The sequence below is a fragment of the Maylandia zebra genome, linkage group LG7 (genome assembly GCF_041146795.1).
Source record: "Maylandia zebra isolate NMK-2024a linkage group LG7, Mzebra_GT3a, whole genome shotgun sequence".
Taxonomy (NCBI): Eukaryota; Metazoa; Chordata; class Actinopteri; order Cichliformes; family Cichlidae; genus Maylandia; species Maylandia zebra.
Genome location: NC_135173.1, coordinates 35538865 through 35558258, shown reverse-complemented (window position 1 = coordinate 35558258; position 19394 = coordinate 35538865). Strand labels below are relative to the sequence as shown.

The window sequence follows — 19394 nt, the reverse complement described above, 5'->3', positions numbered from 1 at the left end:
GATTCATTCTGATTTTTTTGGACAATTATACCTTTAACTTGGCTGTGTTAAAGGTATAATTGTCCAAAAAAATCTGTGTGACTGTTTTCAACTAAGTGGTTTGATTAAAGTGTAACACGTACAGAATAGTCTGAATTGAAAAGTTGTCCAACCAGTCCCAGAGGCATATGAATCTTTTGCCTCAAAAGAATTTGAGAGGTATGGCATGATTGGCTAAACCTCTGCAGGTGAAAATGCACAGTGATGGGTGGAGACGCCGCAGAGTGAGCTCCACAGTGCAGTAGCTACAAGCTAGAGTGCAGGACGGTCTTCAGCAGCACAGGTGAGGGTTTCTTGCTGGATATGTAAACACTTGAACTCCCATTTTCTTATTGTTACGAGGAATTCAAGGTGAGTCAGGATAAATAAAGGGAAAAAGATAACTTAATGACAAACGTTATAATGAGAAGGACAGTTTAGCCACAGAGTGAGGACGGAAATGACAGCAACAGAGTTCAGGAGTTAGATGGCAATTACAGAAATACTGTAAAAGAAGAACAGATATTTGCCAAGTGGCTAAAAACACACAGTGACTAAAACAGAGTATGTATGTCTGTGGTAGAGCTTTGTGGAGAGTGTGATCTCTGTGATGAGTTGCAGTTTTTGTGGCTCCTCCCTGTGACACACCTGCTGCTAACAATCACAGAAGACTAAACAGAATGAGATTAAAAGGAAGTGTCAGGGTGGTTGCAGAGCTAAATTTCATACCTTTACCCTCTACTCTTTTCTCTTTACAGTTTTGTTTCAGTTTTTGAGTCTCTCATCCAAGCAAAAATGCCATTCTTCGATCGTTTGAAGGACATTTTCTCCCGAAACTCCGATGATGACACTGTCAAAGTGAGTCATATTGTGAGGATATTGCACCCAAGTCTGCTTACTTGAGTATTTAAATTTCATATGAATTTTACTGGCTGGCGAATAAACTTTTTAAAGTCCTTTAAAGTCTGTATTTTGGCTGATCTTTTAGGTGAATGATAAGGATAAACCTATTTATTATGGAACGGTCACTCCATATCCAAACTTCAATGCGAGCGATGACACTGCAATTCTTCGGCGTGCCATTGAAAGTAAAGGTGCGTGTGCACTCTCTCGTTTTAATGTATTATACACGTTATGTTTGTTTTAATTTAGACGATATGAAGTTTAAAGCTGAAACACAGGTCGTAAAAAACGAATGTTTATTGCAATTTTGAATTGGGTGTGAGGTAGTTTGCTTCTTTTGACTTGGATGATTTTATCATTTTGTGGTGCTTACAGTAAAATGTAACTTGTCATCCCAACAGGAGTGAATGAGGATGCGATCATTGCAGTCCTGGTAAAGCGAAGCAACGAGCAGAGGCAAAGGATCAAAGAAGTCTATGAAACGGAAAATGGGAAGGTGAGTAATTAATTTCTGCCATATTCAAATCTGTACAGCATGAGGCTGAGAACAATGGTAGTGTCTGGGAAAATATTACATATAGAAATGCTCAGTGCATCATGGGAATATGTTGACTTCTGGCTCCAAAAATCAAACATGGCGGTCACACCTTACATCTCAGACGCTGTCAGACCAGACATGAAACAACCTTTACCCTGCCAGCTCCCTAATGGTACAGTCACACTAGAGAAAATGGTTGCTGGAGACTTTGGCATGACCAAAATAACTTGACCATGTTCAATAAACTTGCAGTGTTGTTGCCTTTGAAATTGTTGGCAGTAAAAAGGAGTGAGTCTGCAATTAGGTGGATGAATGCAGTCAAGTTGGTAGCTGGTGAAAAACCAAACCTGTTGCTTTCTACACACATTATCTACACACATTCACAGTCCAGCCAGAACCTCATAGATCAGAGACAGAAATTTCTCTACAAATGTTGACGTCATTGCTGCAGGATAAAAGTTTAACTTCAAAATGAGAAAGACACTCAACAACCTTGCTTTTATATAGAAATATATCTGAATCGACTGAGCTGAGGCGACTGTGATTGCAGGAGACAGACTGCCCACCACCAGGCCACTTTCACTTCAAAGTGGTTGTCTAGAGGCTAAAGGGTGTTGAACCCTTGTTATCTGTAACTGAATGCATAACAAGTCAGCAATTACTGAGCAACCATATAACTGAGTCATAATTGGTCTACAAACGCAGTGTTCACATCACAAAAGATAACCTTCATATATTTAATTTAAACTCAAAAGATGCCTCCAAAAGTTGATTCTGTTGTTTGGGGAAACTGCAGGTTTCCCCAAATCTTATAAACAGTACATTTGCATAATGACTGAAACCAGCCCACTGAAGGAACAATGGGCTGGGAGGTCAGTTCCTTAATCTTAATTAAGCAAATTCTCATGACCTTAATTGTGTTTATAAGATTTGGGGAAACCTGCAGTCAGCTGAGACTGAAGAAGTCACTTGGATGAGTGACGAAACGTTTCTCCCACAAAACGCTACGTCCAGATGAACAGAATTAACTTTTGGAGATTTACCTTCCTGGATGATGGAGAATGCATCAAAACTCAAAAGATGATTACAGTGGACAGTAGTCCTTCAGAAAGATCATCCTTGTGTGTTGCAGAAGCTGACTGACAATTTGAAAGCAGCCTTGACAGGAAATTTGGAGGACATCTGTCTGGCACTACTCATGACACCAGCTCAGAATGATGCCTACCAACTCATGAAAGCCACAAAGGTAGGATCTGTGGTTTATGTACTAAACCTTTGATTGGGGGAATATTACTTCTTTTGTTTTCATTCATAGAGCAGTTTTATAGTTGTTGTTTTTTGTTGATGTTTTTTTCAGTTACTTGAGACGTTACATGTTTAGATTAAGTTTATCATTTAGGTTGTGTCATTAGTAACTGAATTAAATTGTCATCACAAAATTGCCAGTTGGTTCAGTATTGGCCAAGAACCCTCCCACTAGCACATTTTTGGTTTGTAGGTCTGGGGTTTGAACTAAAGGTAATTTTTGTGCCACAGTTAAAGAAAACTTAAACATAGATTAGAATAAACAAATTTAAAAAACAACAAACTACTTACTTGTAATTCTGTTTGAGGGGCCCTTAAATGTTTCTTCTTACTGTTTATAGATTTTATTATTTCTGTTATTTGATTTATTCCCACAGGGTTTGGGCACAGATGAGGAAGTTCTGACTGAGATTTTGGCAACAAGAACAAACCAAGAGATTCAGGAGATCAAGAAGGCCTTCAAACAAGGTGTTGTCACAGTCATGTGAAATCACATGGTTGTTGTTTGGGCTTAATGCTGAACTAAGATAGAATTTTATACAACATCTTAGATATCTAGTGTCTGTAGCTGCTAGAAAGCTAGACTTATTGTAGTCACATTTGGCCATCATATTGTTGTAAACTGATGTTTATTCTGAAATTCTCCCGATTCCTCAGAGTACAAAAAAGAGCTGGAAGAAGTTATTAAAAGTGAGACCAGTGGCAACTACACCAAGATCCTCCTGGAATTACTAAGTGGAGGTAGAGATGAGAGCACTCGTGTAGACAATGATCTTGTTTCAAAAGACGCAAAGGTAAAATCACATAAACAAAATCTTAAACTATTCTACTTTATGTTGTCAACAAATTATGTGAGAATATATTTTGAGAACTCTAGTTTAACGGTTCCTATCTGTGGCATTTGGCCAAACATAATGTGTGTGAACATAATGTAACATTCATAGAGGGTATAAAAGATGGACCTAGCCATTGATTCAAACGAACATGTTGGTGGACATTAGCACACTTGGTTAGCAAGCTACACCCATAAACTGTGCTTTATCTGCTAAGCAACGAACTAGTAAAACGCTGAAATTTCACCCACTAAAGCTGAAACAAAATCTTCTTGGCTATATAGATCAAAGCAGTTTTTTTGTATCAGACTGTTCAGTGTTGTAATTCTAGGGACTTTAACGTGGGAGTCAATGGCTGCCTTTTAGAGTCAGCCTCATGTGGCCACTAGAGGAACTGCAGTTATTTCCATTTAGGTGCTGGCTTCATTTTTCACAGCTGGAATACTCATTAGTCATAATTATGTGGATAAAAAAAAAAAAAAAACTTCAGCCATTTCCTGATACAGTTAGGCACATGACTTTTGGTTGGGTAGGAAATGCTGCATTTATAGGGGTCTGCATATGCACATCAAGTGAAAATATATGAAGTTTGTTGCATGGTGCAACAATGGCATAGTTGCGAAGAATAAGTCTGACTTTTGGTAAAATACTTGGAATATAAATTATTGAATTATTATAAGGAGTATAAGTCTTTATGATTATCATCCAATTTTTTTGTGTGTGTCTGTAGACGCTGCTGAAGTTATGTGAGCAGGGCAGCGGATTCAATGTGTCCACCTTCATTGACTTGATGACCAAGCGCAGCTATCCTCACCTCCGGAAAGGTGAGTTCTTGAAAAGTGTGAACACTTCTTCTTGGTTGGGTTTGACTCATTAGACACAATGCACTTCTGGAAAAACAGGTGGAACCAAACTCTTGCAGGTAGGAGGCGAAACACACCCAGCAGTCTGAGAACAATACAGTTACAGTCAGTCTGGATTTTACAAGAGTTGTGAAATCTTTTTTAGTTTTTATCTGCATATAGGCTCAAAATACATACAAGCTCAAACATATACATACACTCTCACTATCATTTGGTCAAATGTCTCTGAGCAAGTTGTACTTCAACCAGCTATTTTTGGTAGCCATCAACAAGCTCCTGACATGATTCTGGCTGGATTTTTGACCGTTCTTCTTAACAGAACTGGCAGCATTTATTTAAACTGGTTTCCTGACATGAACCCGGTTTTAGCAAAGTATCATCAGGATTACAGTCAGGGTTTTGGGAAGTCCATTCCAGGAGCTAATCTTGGCCTACTTTATCCATTGCAAAAGCAGTTTTTGAAATGTGATATTTAAAGTGAAGTTGAAGAATTTGGAACTAGTCCTCCTTCTTTCCCCTTCCACTTGCAATGTACATACCATTGGCAGCAAAACAGCCCCAGAGCCTGATGCTACCACCACTATGCTGGACACTTAGTACAGTGTTCTTAGGTTTGAAGGCTCTACTATACTCTTCCATTTGCATAGAGTTGTTTGAACTGATGATCCTGAAATCTGTTGTACAATTGCATAAATTTTCTAATCGAAACTGCTGTTGTGTGAAGTAATGGTGTATTTGTTTTCTCCTTTTTTAAAAAACTTCAGCCTAATGTTTCACTGGTCACTAAAATCTGAATGTTTATGTTTATAAATATTTTAAAACTGCTTTTTCATTTCCTCAGTTGCTAATGAAATATGCTGCATAGCCTTAACAACATATTTGATTTTGGTCTAATAACTCAGAATTACCAGTTTGTCTGTTTACCTGTTAGTATTGGAGGCATTTGGCAAACAGACGGATGTCAAATTACCCACAGTGCTGAAAAAGGAGCTGAAAGGAGACACTGAAAATTGTCTCATCGACCTTGGTAAGTTGATGTTTGTCCTCATCAGTTTATGTAGTTTTAATTGTGTTTTCTGTTCAAGGTGGGGGTGGGGTGAGATCAAAGGTCATGTGAGCGATGAAATCAATCCTCTCGCGAGCAGGAAATGTGCATCACATAGCACGTCTTGTGTACATTAAGATCAGGAGAGATTTAAGATTGATTGAGCAGTATAACGTGAAAACAGATTTACACAGTATGGGCTCTAACACAGCCGTGAGGCAGCGCAGCATCTGGACTCGACTTGAGATCATTTTGTAACTGTTTGTCTCTCTTTGATGTCCATAGCAAAGTATGCCTGGAACACACCAGCTGTCTTTGCCCAGAAGCTTGTTAAGGCTTTGGAGGTGTGTGTATAATTTTTTTTCATGTGTATGTGTTCCTGTCTAGCTATCTTTGTGAGGACCGAAATCTGCATTCTACTATACTTGTGAGAACCAACAGGCACTTATGAGGACACACTCGCCGTTCCTCACAAGTTTGAAGGCCTTTTTGAGGCTCAAAATGTGGTTTTAGTGTCAGGGTTACAATTAGGTTATGGTTAGGTTTAGGGTTAGGGTTAGGCATTCATTTTTAATGGTTAGGGTCTACGGTAAGGGGCTAGGGAAACCATTATGTCAATGAAGGTCCTCACTAAGATACCTGAATGTGTGTGTGTGTGTGTGTGTGTGTGTGTGTGTGTGTGTGTGTGTGTGTGTGTGTGTGTGTGATTTATGATTTTACATTGATTTATGTATTTTAAAAGGAAGGTTCAAGTCTGTAAGTAATTTCATGTTTTTGGACTAATGTAGTCTGGAAGCTGGATGTTTTAAACTGTTCAAGCAGTTTGAGATTGAGTACTTCTGCAGTATCTACATTGCAAAATGGATTCACTTACTTGTTCACTTACTTCACTTATTTACTTACTTTACTTACTTGTTCCCTCAAAAATTAAGTCCTCTTAAAGACTTAAGCTGGGCCACTTATACTAACTTTATATTAAGTATACAATACTTAACAGCATATCAAATAACAGAGCTCTAGTTTGTTTTAAATTTACTTTATATAACCTTAGTTTAACAAGTTACATTTAGAAAATACCACAATGAACGGCTTAGGCTTTTGCCTCAGAAAGTTGAGGGTGCTTGTACATACTATTTAGTTGTGTTAGAAGAAAGTGAACCTGTGTCCCATATACTACATAGTTACAGGAACACTGCAAGTTGCTGAAGGAGTCCGTACTCTTGGCCACTGAAAAAAGGTTTCTGATCAGCAGCTAACTCTTAAGTAACTGTTTGGATCTTAACCCCAACATAAAGTCTATATAGCATAAAATCAATAACTGAAGCTTTGCTCTGCTCTGCTCTCACAGAAACCAGACACGTGTGAGAAAACCCTCAACAGGATACTGGTGAGTCGCTCTGAGGTCGACCTCAAGAAGATCAAGGAGGTATATTGGAACTGTCAACAAAGATCCCTGAATGATGACATAGAGGTAAAAAACAAAACACAAAAAAACCTTGTTGTTATCATGTTGTCTTTAATGATTAAACACTAAAATGACAGTGTACAGTATCTGGAAATTTCAGCTAATAATATCTTTGTTCCACAGAAAGACACCAAGGAGCACTATCGGAAAGTCCTGCTTAGCTTGTGTGGAGCTTTTTGAAATTCATCTGTTACCATTTTACTCTGGAAACCGAGACCAGCTTATTCCACTAAATACTCACAGCTTTAAATCTGAAGTGCATGACTACTCTGTTCTATTGAGATTAAATTTGAATAAAGAAGTTATTCCAGCACCAAGCATTTCATACCGTATTTCTTCTCTTTCTTTTAATGTCCTTTGAAATATAATGTATGAGGAAGTTGTATAAATATGCATTAAAATGATATTTGGTTATTAGAAATGCAGAAAATAACATGGGAAATCAAATATTTTCTATTTAATCTTCAAAGTCAGCAGTAAGGCTTTTTATATTACATAAACTTGTAGCCTCCAGGTAACTGACAAAACCATCTAGGGTTAAAATAATGTGTTTGAATTGGTTAATGTCATGCGCTTGTATTTGTTTTAGTGCTTTGAAAACACAAATTGCTTACTATCAAAAATTGTATTCCCAACCCAAATAATGTAGTAAGGAAGTCATTGATACATTTTTAGCAAAATTGGAGCTGCCCCAAGTTACAAATGACCCGACTATGAGACTCATATCAAATATAACTAAAGAAGAAGTTGAACAGGCCATTAAAAGATTAAAGAATGGTGAAATTATTCTAATAATACATAATTAGACCAGCAAAGTAGCAAACAACGATCTTTGGAGTAGTCGGGCATTGCCAAAAAAAAACTGTACTTAAGTGCAACTGTCTAAATCTAGGGTACATTTGGGTATTCCCAGATCCGGTCCTTTTTGGACCCCTGATATAGTCATATATGTCATGCATATCTTGTTCTTTTTCCTTCCTTTTTGGTACTCTTCCCATGTATGTGTTTTTGTTGTTGTTGTTGTTTTGCACTGTTGTTTTCGAAAACTTAAAAGTAAAAATTTCAAAACAAGACAAAAACCGAATCTCCAATGCCAATATGTTTGAGGCTTTTGTTTGAAAGGACTTACTTAAAGGAAATTTGGTCTGTTTTGCATGTGGCTAAAAAAAATCGCTCATAACACTGCAGATGCAGGATCCGGGAGACAAAGCATGAACTCAAAAACTCATTGCTGGAAACCCACGGGAGAAACAAAAACATCCAGAGCAGAAGAAAAACAAAGTGCAGAGGAGCACGCGCCATAGGGGGAGGACACGACAAAGGGCGACTTTTTAAAATATATTTTATATGTTTTTCCAGAAAGAAAGAAACAACGAAAATGTTCATAAAACAACTTTCTAAATAAAGTGAAAAACAAACAAACAAATAAAAATGTCTTCTATCCTCATTATCTGCGCAGGCGCAACGCTGACGAGTAATTGCACGTAACGTTTACCGTGTCCGGAAGTGCCGTGGCAACACGGGCAGCTCGGGTGTTTGATTTTCTTTATCCTGTCCATGCGGATTTTCTCGGTTATTACAACCACTTCAGACTCATAACTTTTCAGTATCTTTTTCTGACCACGCGTCCACAAGCTTCGGGGGCCAAGTAAACCGTACACCGAGGACGTGACGCCACTGGAAACTTTGGGGGGGAAAGTGGCTAGCTAGCCGGCTAATACGCTAACAAAGCTACCAGCTGATTGTAGTTTACACGTCAGACACTGACGGGAGGATGAATAGAACGCAGAAGAAGCCAGTTTATATTCTCCGGCGGTGAACAGACCGTAGTTTAAGCTGGCTCTCCCGCCAGCAGCGATGTAAAGGATGCACAAGTAACAGAAGTAACTCTCGGTGGAGTGGAGCTGGTGGGTTTGGGGACCTTGAAAATGGAAGAAAAATACAGCAGTAACGTGCTCTCAGGGGGTCAGCTGGGGATGGTCGAAGTGCCCGATTCCAGGTATGTTCTCCTTCCTTCATCAAAAACTCTGTTTAAACTGATGTAACTGTTTTCATGTCAAGAATCATTCAAGTCTCATCCATGCATCGGTAGTCCATACGTTAGCGTTTGTGAAGAATTGATTACTCTGTAAATTGTCCACAGCAGTGGAAAAACCACCATTATTATTTCCCATTGTTTGTTGTGTCCGATATTTGCAACCAGACACCATATGTAAGAACACTATAACAAAAAGCCGTCGATTTGCTTATAAACTAATAGTCATTACATTATTAAGCATTATACCTTTATATTTTACTTTATTTTATATATATATATTTATGCACACACACAAGTATATAGGTATTTGGTATACATATTCAGTAATAGATACAGTGTTATATTTGTACATATATTTATTCTTATAAATCTCAGATTTCGATTGTTATATTTTGCTTTGTTCGTATGTTATTGTATTTTCGCACACCTCTGTTGCTTGTGAAGCTTCCACACAAGAATTTCACTCGCATGTGCTGTACCTGCATATGTGATGTGACAATAAAAGCGATTTGATTTATTAATAAATTAGTATTAATTATGCCCTTAGTCTGAGCTGTATGTTGGTATAAAAACCTTCAGGATTGAATCCAGTCTGCTACGTGTTAGTGGGCATCTAAAAATTATCAGGGGTTGTCTAAGAATCGGTTTATCCAGTCTGTTGTGTCAAGGGCTGTGATGCTGAATCCCCAGCAGACCACAGCACAGTACACTCCATTCATCACAACTAACAGAAAATCTTCAAACTCTTCCTTAGGAAATGGAGCCCTATTGTTTCCTTCTTCTATACAGCCTCTGTGTTTGACTTCCAGTTCATGTTGTTGTAGATGTGGACACATGGTTACTTGTTACTCCTCCACCACAGCAACATCCTGTCCCAGGATAGGCACAACATCAGTTGTTCACCATCTGTCTGGTCTTATTCCCATTCAGAAGCCGATCATTCCTCCTCCTAGATCACTCCACAAAAGCATTCGGCTAGCGCTTAGTACTCCTTCTCCTGCCCATGACTAATGAATCCAATCACTGCATAATCTTCAGTTTCTGTAGGTGGCATGACCTGTTGTTATGCTGAAAGTCTGAGGTGCAAAAAAGGAACACACACAGACTCTCTTTAAACCCTCAGTTAAATATTTCTGTCCTGGGAGAAGAGGGAAACCTGATGGAAAATGGTAGAAAACAATAGACTAAACTGGAAATATAACACAGAGGTTTTCTATAAGAACGAACAGTTCGGATTTTGTTTCTTGGGGAAGATTATGCCTGTTACTGTATGAAGTTTGCCCATAGCTAGAATCAGTGTAGATGACAGTTGTTTTTGCTCTTATCACACAGCCTGTACTAATGTGTAGCGTGTTCTTTCCTTGTGCAGGTTAACCAGGTACATTGTTCTACTGGTCATCTCGAAGGTCCTCAAAGCTCTTGGGATCTTTGAGTCATACGATATCCTAAAAGTGGTTCACATAGTTCAGTTCATCTTCATACTGAAATTAGGGTAAGTACTCTTTGTGTTTTTATGTATTATTGTTAGTTGGGGCTGCTCTGTAGTGACAAAAATCTTAATTACAGTTATTCTGGCCAATTTTTGTTGACTTTGCAAACTTCACACACTTGCTCGATAAGAGCGATGAATAGATATTTAATGTCCATCATCTCAGCTGAACGTGTTACCAGCTGCAGTGTGTGTTTGAGGTTTTTCAGGTGGAGTTAAAGACAAAATGCGATTATTCACCAAGACCTTTTGCTCATTTTGCATTTATAGATGGTGAAAACATGCTGATTCTTTTTTTATTGTTTTGATTTTAGGAGTGCAGTGTTTCTGCTTTTTTTCCAAAAACCTTTTTCATCTGGAAAAGTCATCTCAAAAAGACAGGTTTGTCTGCTTTAAAACCTCTAATCGTCCTGTTCTTTTTACTGTTGTTCATTAGCTTGAACAACTTATATATGTCGTGTTTAAGATGATTCAAGTCTAGCTTTGCAAAAAGAAAAAAAAAATACCTTATGCATTGTATTAATTTCTGTTGATGAATCTATTTTCTTTGCAGTGGATAAAGTTGTTAAAGCATGCTGTTTTCAGCTGTGTCATATCCCTCCTGGGCTTCTTCGGCCTAACTCTTTGTGGACCTCTTAGGTAAGAAGTAGTTAAGCAGTAGTTAAATAAAACCAAATGCAGCATTAGAGTTGGAGGAAAACAGTTTAAATCCCTCCCTGAGAGTCCCATTGTGTTTCTTTGGACTAAAAATTGTTGTTTGGGGGTCTCTTAAAAGAAAGAAGAAAGTCAGGTTAGCTGCAGGTGCACAAGGACACAACCTTCAGGGAATAGTTGATCAATCTAAATCAGTTAGGGTTGTGGATTTTTAACTGGGAACTATCCAACGATACTTCAAAGATCATCTCACAGTCTCCAACCTAAACTGCTGCATATAGTTATGGCAGACATGATTGCTTTGCCTGGCAGAATTTTCACTAGAATAATTTGACACCTGTCTTTATTTCTTTATATTTGCATGTTTCTTCAGTTAACACAGTAGCATCTCATTTCACACACACACTGTATTTGTTCAACATCTGGCAGTATGTTCCTCTGGTTTTGCCGTTTAATAGTAATTGAGAGCTTCTGGGGCTTTACAGCATTACAGCCCACCAGGTGCGAGTAAAACCCACAAATACATATTTTAAGACCAGAGAAAGTCACATGCACTGTTCCTGCAGTGAGCTACTTTAAAGTGGTATTTTAATGTAGTAGGCAAGTATTTCACTTTACAAACTTATTATATTCAGTATTATATTCAGCTTGTTACATGGCATTTTATTGGCTTTGTACGCTATCCCTATCTCCTACAAGTGTTTATGAGAATATCTGCAGACTAACAATGCAGGAACTCCAGCAACACTTAAAGGTAAATGTGGCTTTCATCAGGGTCATGACCCTGAATGAAGGCCACATGCCGAAACCCGTTGGTCAGTTAATACAGTTGTTCCTCTTTACCTTTGAGTGTTGCTGGAGTTCCTGCGTTGTTTCTTATCCTCTTCTTGCACCTTGGAAGTAGGTGAAGTTGTGCCAGAAATTTTTGTCAATATCTGCAGACTCACAGCTGTATTCAGGTATATTATTAAAATTGTGTCTTTCACAGAACGCTGTTGCTGTTTGAGCACAGTGATGTTGTGATCATTGCTCTTCTTGGGGTTCTCTTCACAAACTCAGGAGGAGGGCCATCAAAGGTAGGAGGCCATAAATTCACATGGCAGAAACTGCTTTTAGTGTCGGTGTGATCGTGGTTATATGACATGAGCGCGTTATCTCTGTAACATGTTTTTGTGTTTCATTTCCTGATGTTTGAAAAGTACAGGTAATGTTTGTATTTATTTGTGCGAAGGAAACAAATCTTCATTATAAATAAAAACTGAAATTATAAACTGAAACATAACTGACCGATTACAAGCCGCTTCTCTCCTCCATATGCAGTTTAAGAACTGGTATTATAGAGCAGGCAAAGAGGCACAAAATTGGAGAATAATAATAGCTAAAACACTCATTATTTTGAAAAAGGTAAATGATTGAACTCTCTGTGTTAAAGGTTTATAATGTGCATTTCTGTTTACTTTGCTGTGACTTTGCAGACTAGAGGTGCTGCTTTCTTCATCATCGCTGTGATCTGCCTGCTCCTCTTTGACAACGATGATCTCATGGCAAAGATGGCCGAGCACCGTATCCTTTGAGCCGACACTTTAGTCTATTGTCAGTGTTTGTTAGTTTATGTGTTTGTGTTGCGTTGTTACACCTCTGTCCTTTACTGCATTTGCCTTGATTCCCCCTCATAACCAGCTGAGGGACACCATGACAGTGCTCTCACTCACTTCCTGTATACTGTGATTTCATTTTTAGGGGTAGCAGATCACAAAGTGAGTAAAGCTTATTCCCTACCTTCTTGTTTTTTCTTTCTAAATATTGGCTTTCCAATAATTCAGTTTATATACAGCAGAAGAAAGGGAGTCTGTGCTCTTTCTGTCTGATTCAGTTCCTTATTGATATATATATTTATGTTTATGGTAATGTGTACTTGTACTTCCTGTCAGGGTGGTGTTGTGCTGCTGGTGGCATCCCTGTGTCTGAAGGTTGGATTCCACACGGCCTCCAGGAAGTTGTCAGTGGAGATCGGCGGTGCCAAACGTCTCTATGCCCTCGACAACCTGGTTTCTGCCATGGTGCTGCTGCCCTGGGTTATAGTACTTTCTGCGACCACAGAAGTACGTGCACCAGATCACATGATAAAACGTGTTTGTTGTTTAGCTAGCCGTGTTGTAAATGGATGAATCTCATCTTAACCCCAGAGCAAAGTGGAGTCGTGGTCCTCCCTCGTCCTGCCTTTCGGGATGATCATCTTCTCCGTCACGATCCTGGAGTTTTACGTCGAGGCCATCTGCAGCACCAAGATGGAGACGCCGAGGTGCGCCCGTTATGGCGCCTTGGCCCTCTTCTTCAGCGCATTGCTGCTGGCAAACTTCTGGACTCACCCGCTGACTGACCAGCTGCGCTCCATGAGCAAACCAGCGCACCACGGCAGCACAGAGCACGTGCTCTCTGGTGGAGTGCTGGTTAGCGCCATCTTCTTCATTATGTGTGAGTAACAGCTCTGCGATACCTAGTTAACTTATTCACTGCCAGCCATTTTCAAATCAGGTAACTCCCCACTGCCAGGGTTTTTGAGCATTTTTACTCATTTTTGAAGAGCCACAGAAAACTGTGTGTTATGATCATATAAACGCTGAACCTACCAAAATGAAGAACAGACTCTCTTCTTTCATCCAAAAAAAAAAAGCTTGTTTCTACCATTTTCCATTCTTTAGTAATCAGCTGTAGAAGAGAGGTGGGTTCCACCAAAAATGCCTGTTTTGACCAAAAAAAGGGAGAAAACGAGCTTTTTGTGAAAAATACATTTCAAGCAGAAAAGTGCCTTTGACACTAATATTTCTTGCTTTGTGACACCTAACATATAAAATAGTTTTTCACTTCTATAAAACAGAAATAACACTGAGAAAGGTTATGTTTTATCAAAACAATTTATTTACAAATATATGAAAAAATAAAATGTACATAGTGAAACATTTATTCACAATGAATAATTCACTTTTGTGTGGTAATCATTATAACACTTTCCGGGATGCAAGGGCACACAACAAGACTTGCACCACATTTTTGTCTCACTGCGCAATCCCTTACGTGCGCAAACCCTGCACCTCCTTGCAGGTCTACTTTTACTGCTGGTGGGCTTCAGTTTTTCAAGTTGGTGCCTGCCTAGGTCACCGTCTAGCCTGCTATCAGGGTCGGTGTTGTAAGGTGCCTTTGGGGTTTTTCTGCCTTTCCAGTCACCTTCCCCTTCAAATCCCACACCTGCCCCCTCCCCTAGAAGGTTGTATTCTAGCCCCTCCCATTGAAAAACGTAATTGACGTCTATAGACGTCAATGGCAGTGAATGAGTTAATTTGTTTTACCTGCCTTTTTAATCATATTTTGCATTTAACAGTTAAAGTTAAATGGGGAGAAAGACTTCAAACACCAAAACAAGAATTAATTAACAATTAAGTGACACTGCCTACAGAAAACAGGCATTTTAGGAAATGCATGATGGGATTTGAAAAAATGGAGTGAACACCTCAGGAAGTGCTACACAAAAATGAAGGCCTATTGTAGAAATTTGTTGCATGGCAACATTTACTAAAATGTAGCAACATCTGAGAAAACGCAGTCACAAAACCAGAAATGCCACCGCGACATTTAATACAACGCAGCTCCGACTTTTCAGAATCCACTCTTCTTTACATCCTTTAAAACTCAGGCAAGGACTAACCTGAAATTGATATGGAAACAAAACATTACATCTGTCTTACTCGAGGAATTTTTGTTCTGTCTGTTCAAATACAAAAAAACATTGCCCCTGCCTTTCACTTAAAGTGAAAGGGTTTCTGAAACAGCGGGTTTTAATTATTTATTTTTGGTCAAAACCTGGTCTTTAAACTGGGTTTACACCAAAGTTGTTATAGTTAACTAAACCTAAACAAAAGAAGCAAATGTGAAAACACATTTTAATTAACTAAAATAAATGAATAAAATTAACTGACACAATTTTGTGGACTTGGGAGAACTAACTAAAATTTAAAACATAGCCTTAGTGTATTTTTTTTCTTTTGATAAAGATTTTGTTATCAAAACTTCCCGGATGAGGTCTCAATAAAGTCAATAAACAAAATTGTGAGTCAACTGTTTTCAAAAAGTTTTTTTTATTTTTATTGTAATTAGTGCACTGATACATGCCCTTAATACAATAATACTTAAAATAAAGACTAAAACTAACACTGAAATTAATTAAAAACTAGCCAGAAGTAAGCAAACCCATCCTGGACACTAACTAGAACTGAACTGAAAACCGAAAAAATTAATAAAAACTAATTAGAAATGGATAATAATTAGAGATGGACCGATCCGATATTACGTATTGGTATCGGTCCGATACTGACCTAAATTACTGGATCGGATATCAGAGAGAAATAAAAAATGTAATCAGATCCATTAAATATCACAAAAGCAGCTTACAAAACTTGCGACATGGCGTAACTCGGCTCATAACCGTAGCACGTCGGAGCAGTGTGGTCACGTGATAGAGCAGCTGTGGCATGCAAGACCTGTCAGCATTTGGAGCCTCGCTACTAATCCGGCATTTTATCTCCGAGAAAGTTATCCCAGAGAGAAGTAAAGCAAGTGTGTAAGTTCACCTCTGAATGTTTGTAAAGCATTCCCGCGTTAAGCTTAACAACCGATACCTGGAGCGACTGCCTCTTCTCTCTCCCTCCCTCTGCTGCTGCTACTTCAGTCATGAAACTGCTTAATGATCAGCTGATCGGCTTTTCTGTCGCAAGTCCGTCTCTCTTGTTTGTTTATTGCCCACTTCGTGCCAGAAAGAGGAAACCAGCAGCTGAACAACAGCAGCACGTTTAACCTTGATAAGCTGTTGTTAGAATTTATTTAGTATTACTTTCTACACCAGGATCCTTTTCTATGCAGCTGACGGCTGCTAACTGTGCAGGGGCGGATCTAGCAAAGTTTAGCCAGGGGGGCCGATGGGGCATGAACAGGGAAAAGGGGGCACAAAGACATACTTTTCTTTCTTATTCTCATTTAAAATGTCGAGCTTTTAATCAATAATTATCTGAATCTTACACCCAAAGTTTTAATCTGATGTAAAATGTATAGAAGTCCATTACTGTATATAGTAACTATTAAGTTTAATATACCCTAGTAAGCTATAGTACTTTTTCCTTTGGGAAAGTACCATCTGTGCAGTCTGCAGTTCTGTTGAAGAAAGATGTTGAATCTATTTAATTATTCTTGAAAAATAATTGATTTCTGTGCATTTTTTTTCACACTGCATCAAATTAAAGTTGATTACGTCAATTAAGCATCATGGGGTGGTGGGTGGTGGGTGGTTTCCTTTTTTTTTTTTTTTTTTTTTTTTTTTTTTTTTTTTTTGCTGGGAGTTTTAGAACCCTATTAGTTGGGTTGCTTACTCTTTAAAATACCAGAATAGGGAGGATTGAGTAGGTTTAACTTTATTAGATTGATCAGTATTGCTGAACCATGAAATATTTTGGGTGCAGTGTATTTTTTGCATACAGGTATAACAGAATAGCTTTTGTTTGTTTTTAAACTTGAGTATGAACTTATACAAAATGCAGCAAGATATTAAAAAAAGCAGTTTTATTGATTAAAAAACACTATATCGGATTCATATCGGTATCGGCAGATATCCAAATTTATGACATCAGTATCGGACATAAAAAAGTGGTATCGTGCCATCTCTAATAATAATAACAAAAACCCTTGTTTACACCTCTCTCCCTGCCCTCCTCTCTCCCTGCAGCGTCCAATATTCTCTCGTCTCCTTCAAAGAAAGGCCAGAAGGGCACCTTGGTGGGTTACTCCCCTGAAGGGACACCTCTCTACAATTTCATGGGTGACGCCCTGCAGCACACATCCCAGTCCCTTCCACGATTCATCAAAGACTCCCTGAAACAGATCCTGGAGGAGTATGACTCCAGACAGATCTTCTACTTCCTGTGTCTCAACCTGGTGTGTAGGAAGTTGCTTCTTTTTGTTCTGATCTTTCACATTTTAGACCGTCTAATTTCAAAGTAAGAGCTCCGTACCCGAACCCCAATAGCAACAGAAAGCAGAACGCCGATTCAAAAACGGATCAGCGTATACAGGAGAAATGAAGGGGAAAAACACACGTCTGAGCTTACAGTCTTTTAACCCTCTCAAGGCAGGCGTTGCAGATTTGCAACAAGTAAAAGCTAACAACCTGATTACCCCACATACATATGTTATGAGGTTTTTTTTACTCAGAAGTACCACTGCAGGTATTCTTTTGTGCATTAGCAACAGAAACTTAATTTGAGCCTGAGAGGGTTAATATCAGCTGTTTAATAGGATCAGATCTACATCTCACTGACATTTGTGCCTGGTAATGAGGTTTCCTGCTAAAATGAATCTTAGTAATAAAGATCATAGCTGCCATTGAGGATAGAAAATATGTCATAAAGGGTTCAATGACCTGAGGAGCAGTCTAACATTATACAGTTGCAGGCTTCTAAAAGCTCATATTTTACATATTTTACATATTTTACAAACCTATTCAAAGAAACACTTATGCCAGCATTAATGAAATTCCACATTTCTTAACCTTTAATGATCCTGATTCTTATACTGTGCTTATATTTTGAATGGATAGTCTTTTAATGAGGGATGGGTGTGTATGCATATTTGATTTGTGCCTGTTTCTTAAAAAAAATAAAACTAAGTATAACAGGTGGAATAAATGAAATGCACAAGTTAATAAGCAAACAATAAAATCTACACCCCAGTGAGAACAACGAATTGCCTCTGACTGAACAGAATGTAAAAAAAAAAAAAAAGTAATTTCCAGTTGTCAATTAAATAAAAGAATTAGATAATCACATCTGGAGATCATCTTAAATAATTTAATCTAATACATTAAAGCATTTCAAGCTGTTAAAAGACTCGCCTGCTGTGTTTAGGCTCACACACTCTGCAGGTATTTCGTAAGATTTTGTTGCTCTGCATTGTTTCAGGCTTTCACCTTTGTGGAACTGTTTTATGGCGTTTGGACCAACAGCCTGGGACTCATCTCTGATGGTTTCCACATGCTGTTCGACTGCTCTGCTTTAGTTCTGGGCCTGTTTGCCGCCCTCATGACCCGCTGGAAAGCCACCAGGATCTTCTCCTACGGGTAAAATCCATCAAGAACTCGTGATCGTAAAATTGAAGAACATCACCTCCAGCTGGATTCTTAATAAACTGAGTGTTTTGTGGTTTTACAGGTACGGTCGTGTTGAAATTCTTTCCGGATTCATCAACGGCCTGTTCCTGATGGTCATCGCTTTCTTTGTCTTTGTGGAGTCGGTCACCCGTTTGTTGGATCCTCCCAACATAAACACAGACATGCTGACTGTGAGTAAAAGGATTCCACCACACCATTTGAATATCTTTTTTACCTTTGGTCACTAAAATCACACCTTTTAATATTTCCTGATTGCATCTTGTCAGTTTTGGAGTGATCTTATACAGCTGGATATCACAGCTGGATATCATAGAGACAATATGAAAGCTTTCGTCTGGTTTGAACTCTGTTCATCCTTCTCTGCAGCCCGTGTCTGTTGGAGGCTTACTCGTCAACCTAGTGGGCATCTGCGCTTTCAGTCACGCTCATTCCCATGGCGGCAAAAGCTGCTCGTCACACGAACACGGGCACTCACATCATGGCCACTCCCACAGTGAGCACAGCCACGGAGGCCACGGGCACTCGCACGGAGGCCACGGGCACTCGCACGGAGGCCACGGGCAGTCGCACGGAGGCCACGGCCATGGCGGCCACGGGGGACACGGGCACTCCCACGGCTCTGGAGGCATGAATGCCAACATGAGAGGTGTGTGTTTGAGAACGTGGTTTGTGGTGAGAAACATAAAGCTAGATAAAGTCATGATTTATTGATTTATTTTTCTCCAGGTGTCTTTCTCCATGTCTTGGCCGACACCTTGGGCAGCGTTGGCGTGATCATCTCCACCATCCTCATCCGGCAGTTCGGCTGGTTGATTGCTGACCCCATATGCTCGCTCTTCATTGCCACTCTCATTTTCCTCAGTGTCATCCCTCTGTTGAAGGACGCCTGCGAGGTTCTGCTTCTGCGAACTCCCCCAGAGCATGAGAAGGACCTGAACAATGCGCTGGAAAAGGTGAGGAGATCTAGATGGGGTTGCTCAGCAGACTGTCGTGAAATTTGTTTTCTACGTGCATGAGAGGAAGAGAATCTGTA

At 39.1% G+C, this 19394-nt stretch overlaps 2 protein-coding genes across 2 annotated transcripts in view; both read left to right on the top strand.

Moving 5' to 3' along the window:
* Nucleotides 1-247: 247 nt before the first annotated feature.
* LOC101483809 (annexin A1) lies at nucleotides 248-7287 on the top strand. Its single transcript, XM_076886297.1, has 12 exons — nucleotides 248-322; nucleotides 777-876; nucleotides 1007-1112; nucleotides 1323-1417; nucleotides 2592-2705; nucleotides 3142-3232; nucleotides 3422-3558; nucleotides 4328-4421; nucleotides 5392-5487; nucleotides 5791-5849; nucleotides 6854-6976; nucleotides 7094-7287. The coding sequence occupies exons 2-12, from the start codon at nucleotides 814-816 to the stop codon at nucleotides 7148-7150; spliced, it is 1035 nt and encodes a 344-aa protein (XP_076742412.1). The 5' UTR covers nucleotides 248-322; nucleotides 777-813; the 3' UTR covers nucleotides 7151-7287.
* Nucleotides 7288-8441: 1154 nt separating this feature from the next.
* slc30a5 (solute carrier family 30 member 5) overlaps nucleotides 8442-19394 on the top strand; it is a 15654-nt gene continuing 4701 nt past the window's right edge. The window contains exons 1-14 of the mRNA XM_004538471.2: nucleotides 8442-8969; nucleotides 10378-10500; nucleotides 10812-10878; nucleotides 11051-11136; nucleotides 12140-12227; nucleotides 12627-12714; nucleotides 12832-12908; nucleotides 13083-13253; nucleotides 13338-13626; nucleotides 16922-17130; nucleotides 18153-18310; nucleotides 18402-18531; nucleotides 18728-19007; nucleotides 19088-19314. Coding sequence (XP_004538528.1) covers nucleotides 8899-8969; nucleotides 10378-10500; nucleotides 10812-10878; nucleotides 11051-11136; nucleotides 12140-12227; nucleotides 12627-12714; nucleotides 12832-12908; nucleotides 13083-13253; nucleotides 13338-13626; nucleotides 16922-17130; nucleotides 18153-18310; nucleotides 18402-18531; nucleotides 18728-19007; nucleotides 19088-19314 — 2064 coding nt within the window. The 5' untranslated portion in view covers nucleotides 8442-8898. The remainder of the gene's footprint in view (nucleotides 8970-10377; nucleotides 10501-10811; nucleotides 10879-11050; nucleotides 11137-12139; nucleotides 12228-12626; nucleotides 12715-12831; nucleotides 12909-13082; nucleotides 13254-13337; nucleotides 13627-16921; nucleotides 17131-18152; nucleotides 18311-18401; nucleotides 18532-18727; nucleotides 19008-19087; nucleotides 19315-19394) is intronic.

Coding starts and splice junctions, on each gene's coding strand:
- LOC101483809 (XM_076886297.1), top strand. CDS start 814: ATGCCATTCTTCGATCGTTTGAAGGACATTTTCTCCCGAAACTCCGAT. Junction 1,113..1,322: donor GCGTGCCATTGAAAGTAAAG/GTGCGTGTGCAC, acceptor TCATCCCAACAG/GAGTGAATGAGGATGCGATC. Junction 5,488..5,790: donor AAATTGTCTCATCGACCTTG/GTAAGTTGATGT, acceptor TGATGTCCATAG/CAAAGTATGCCTGGAACACA.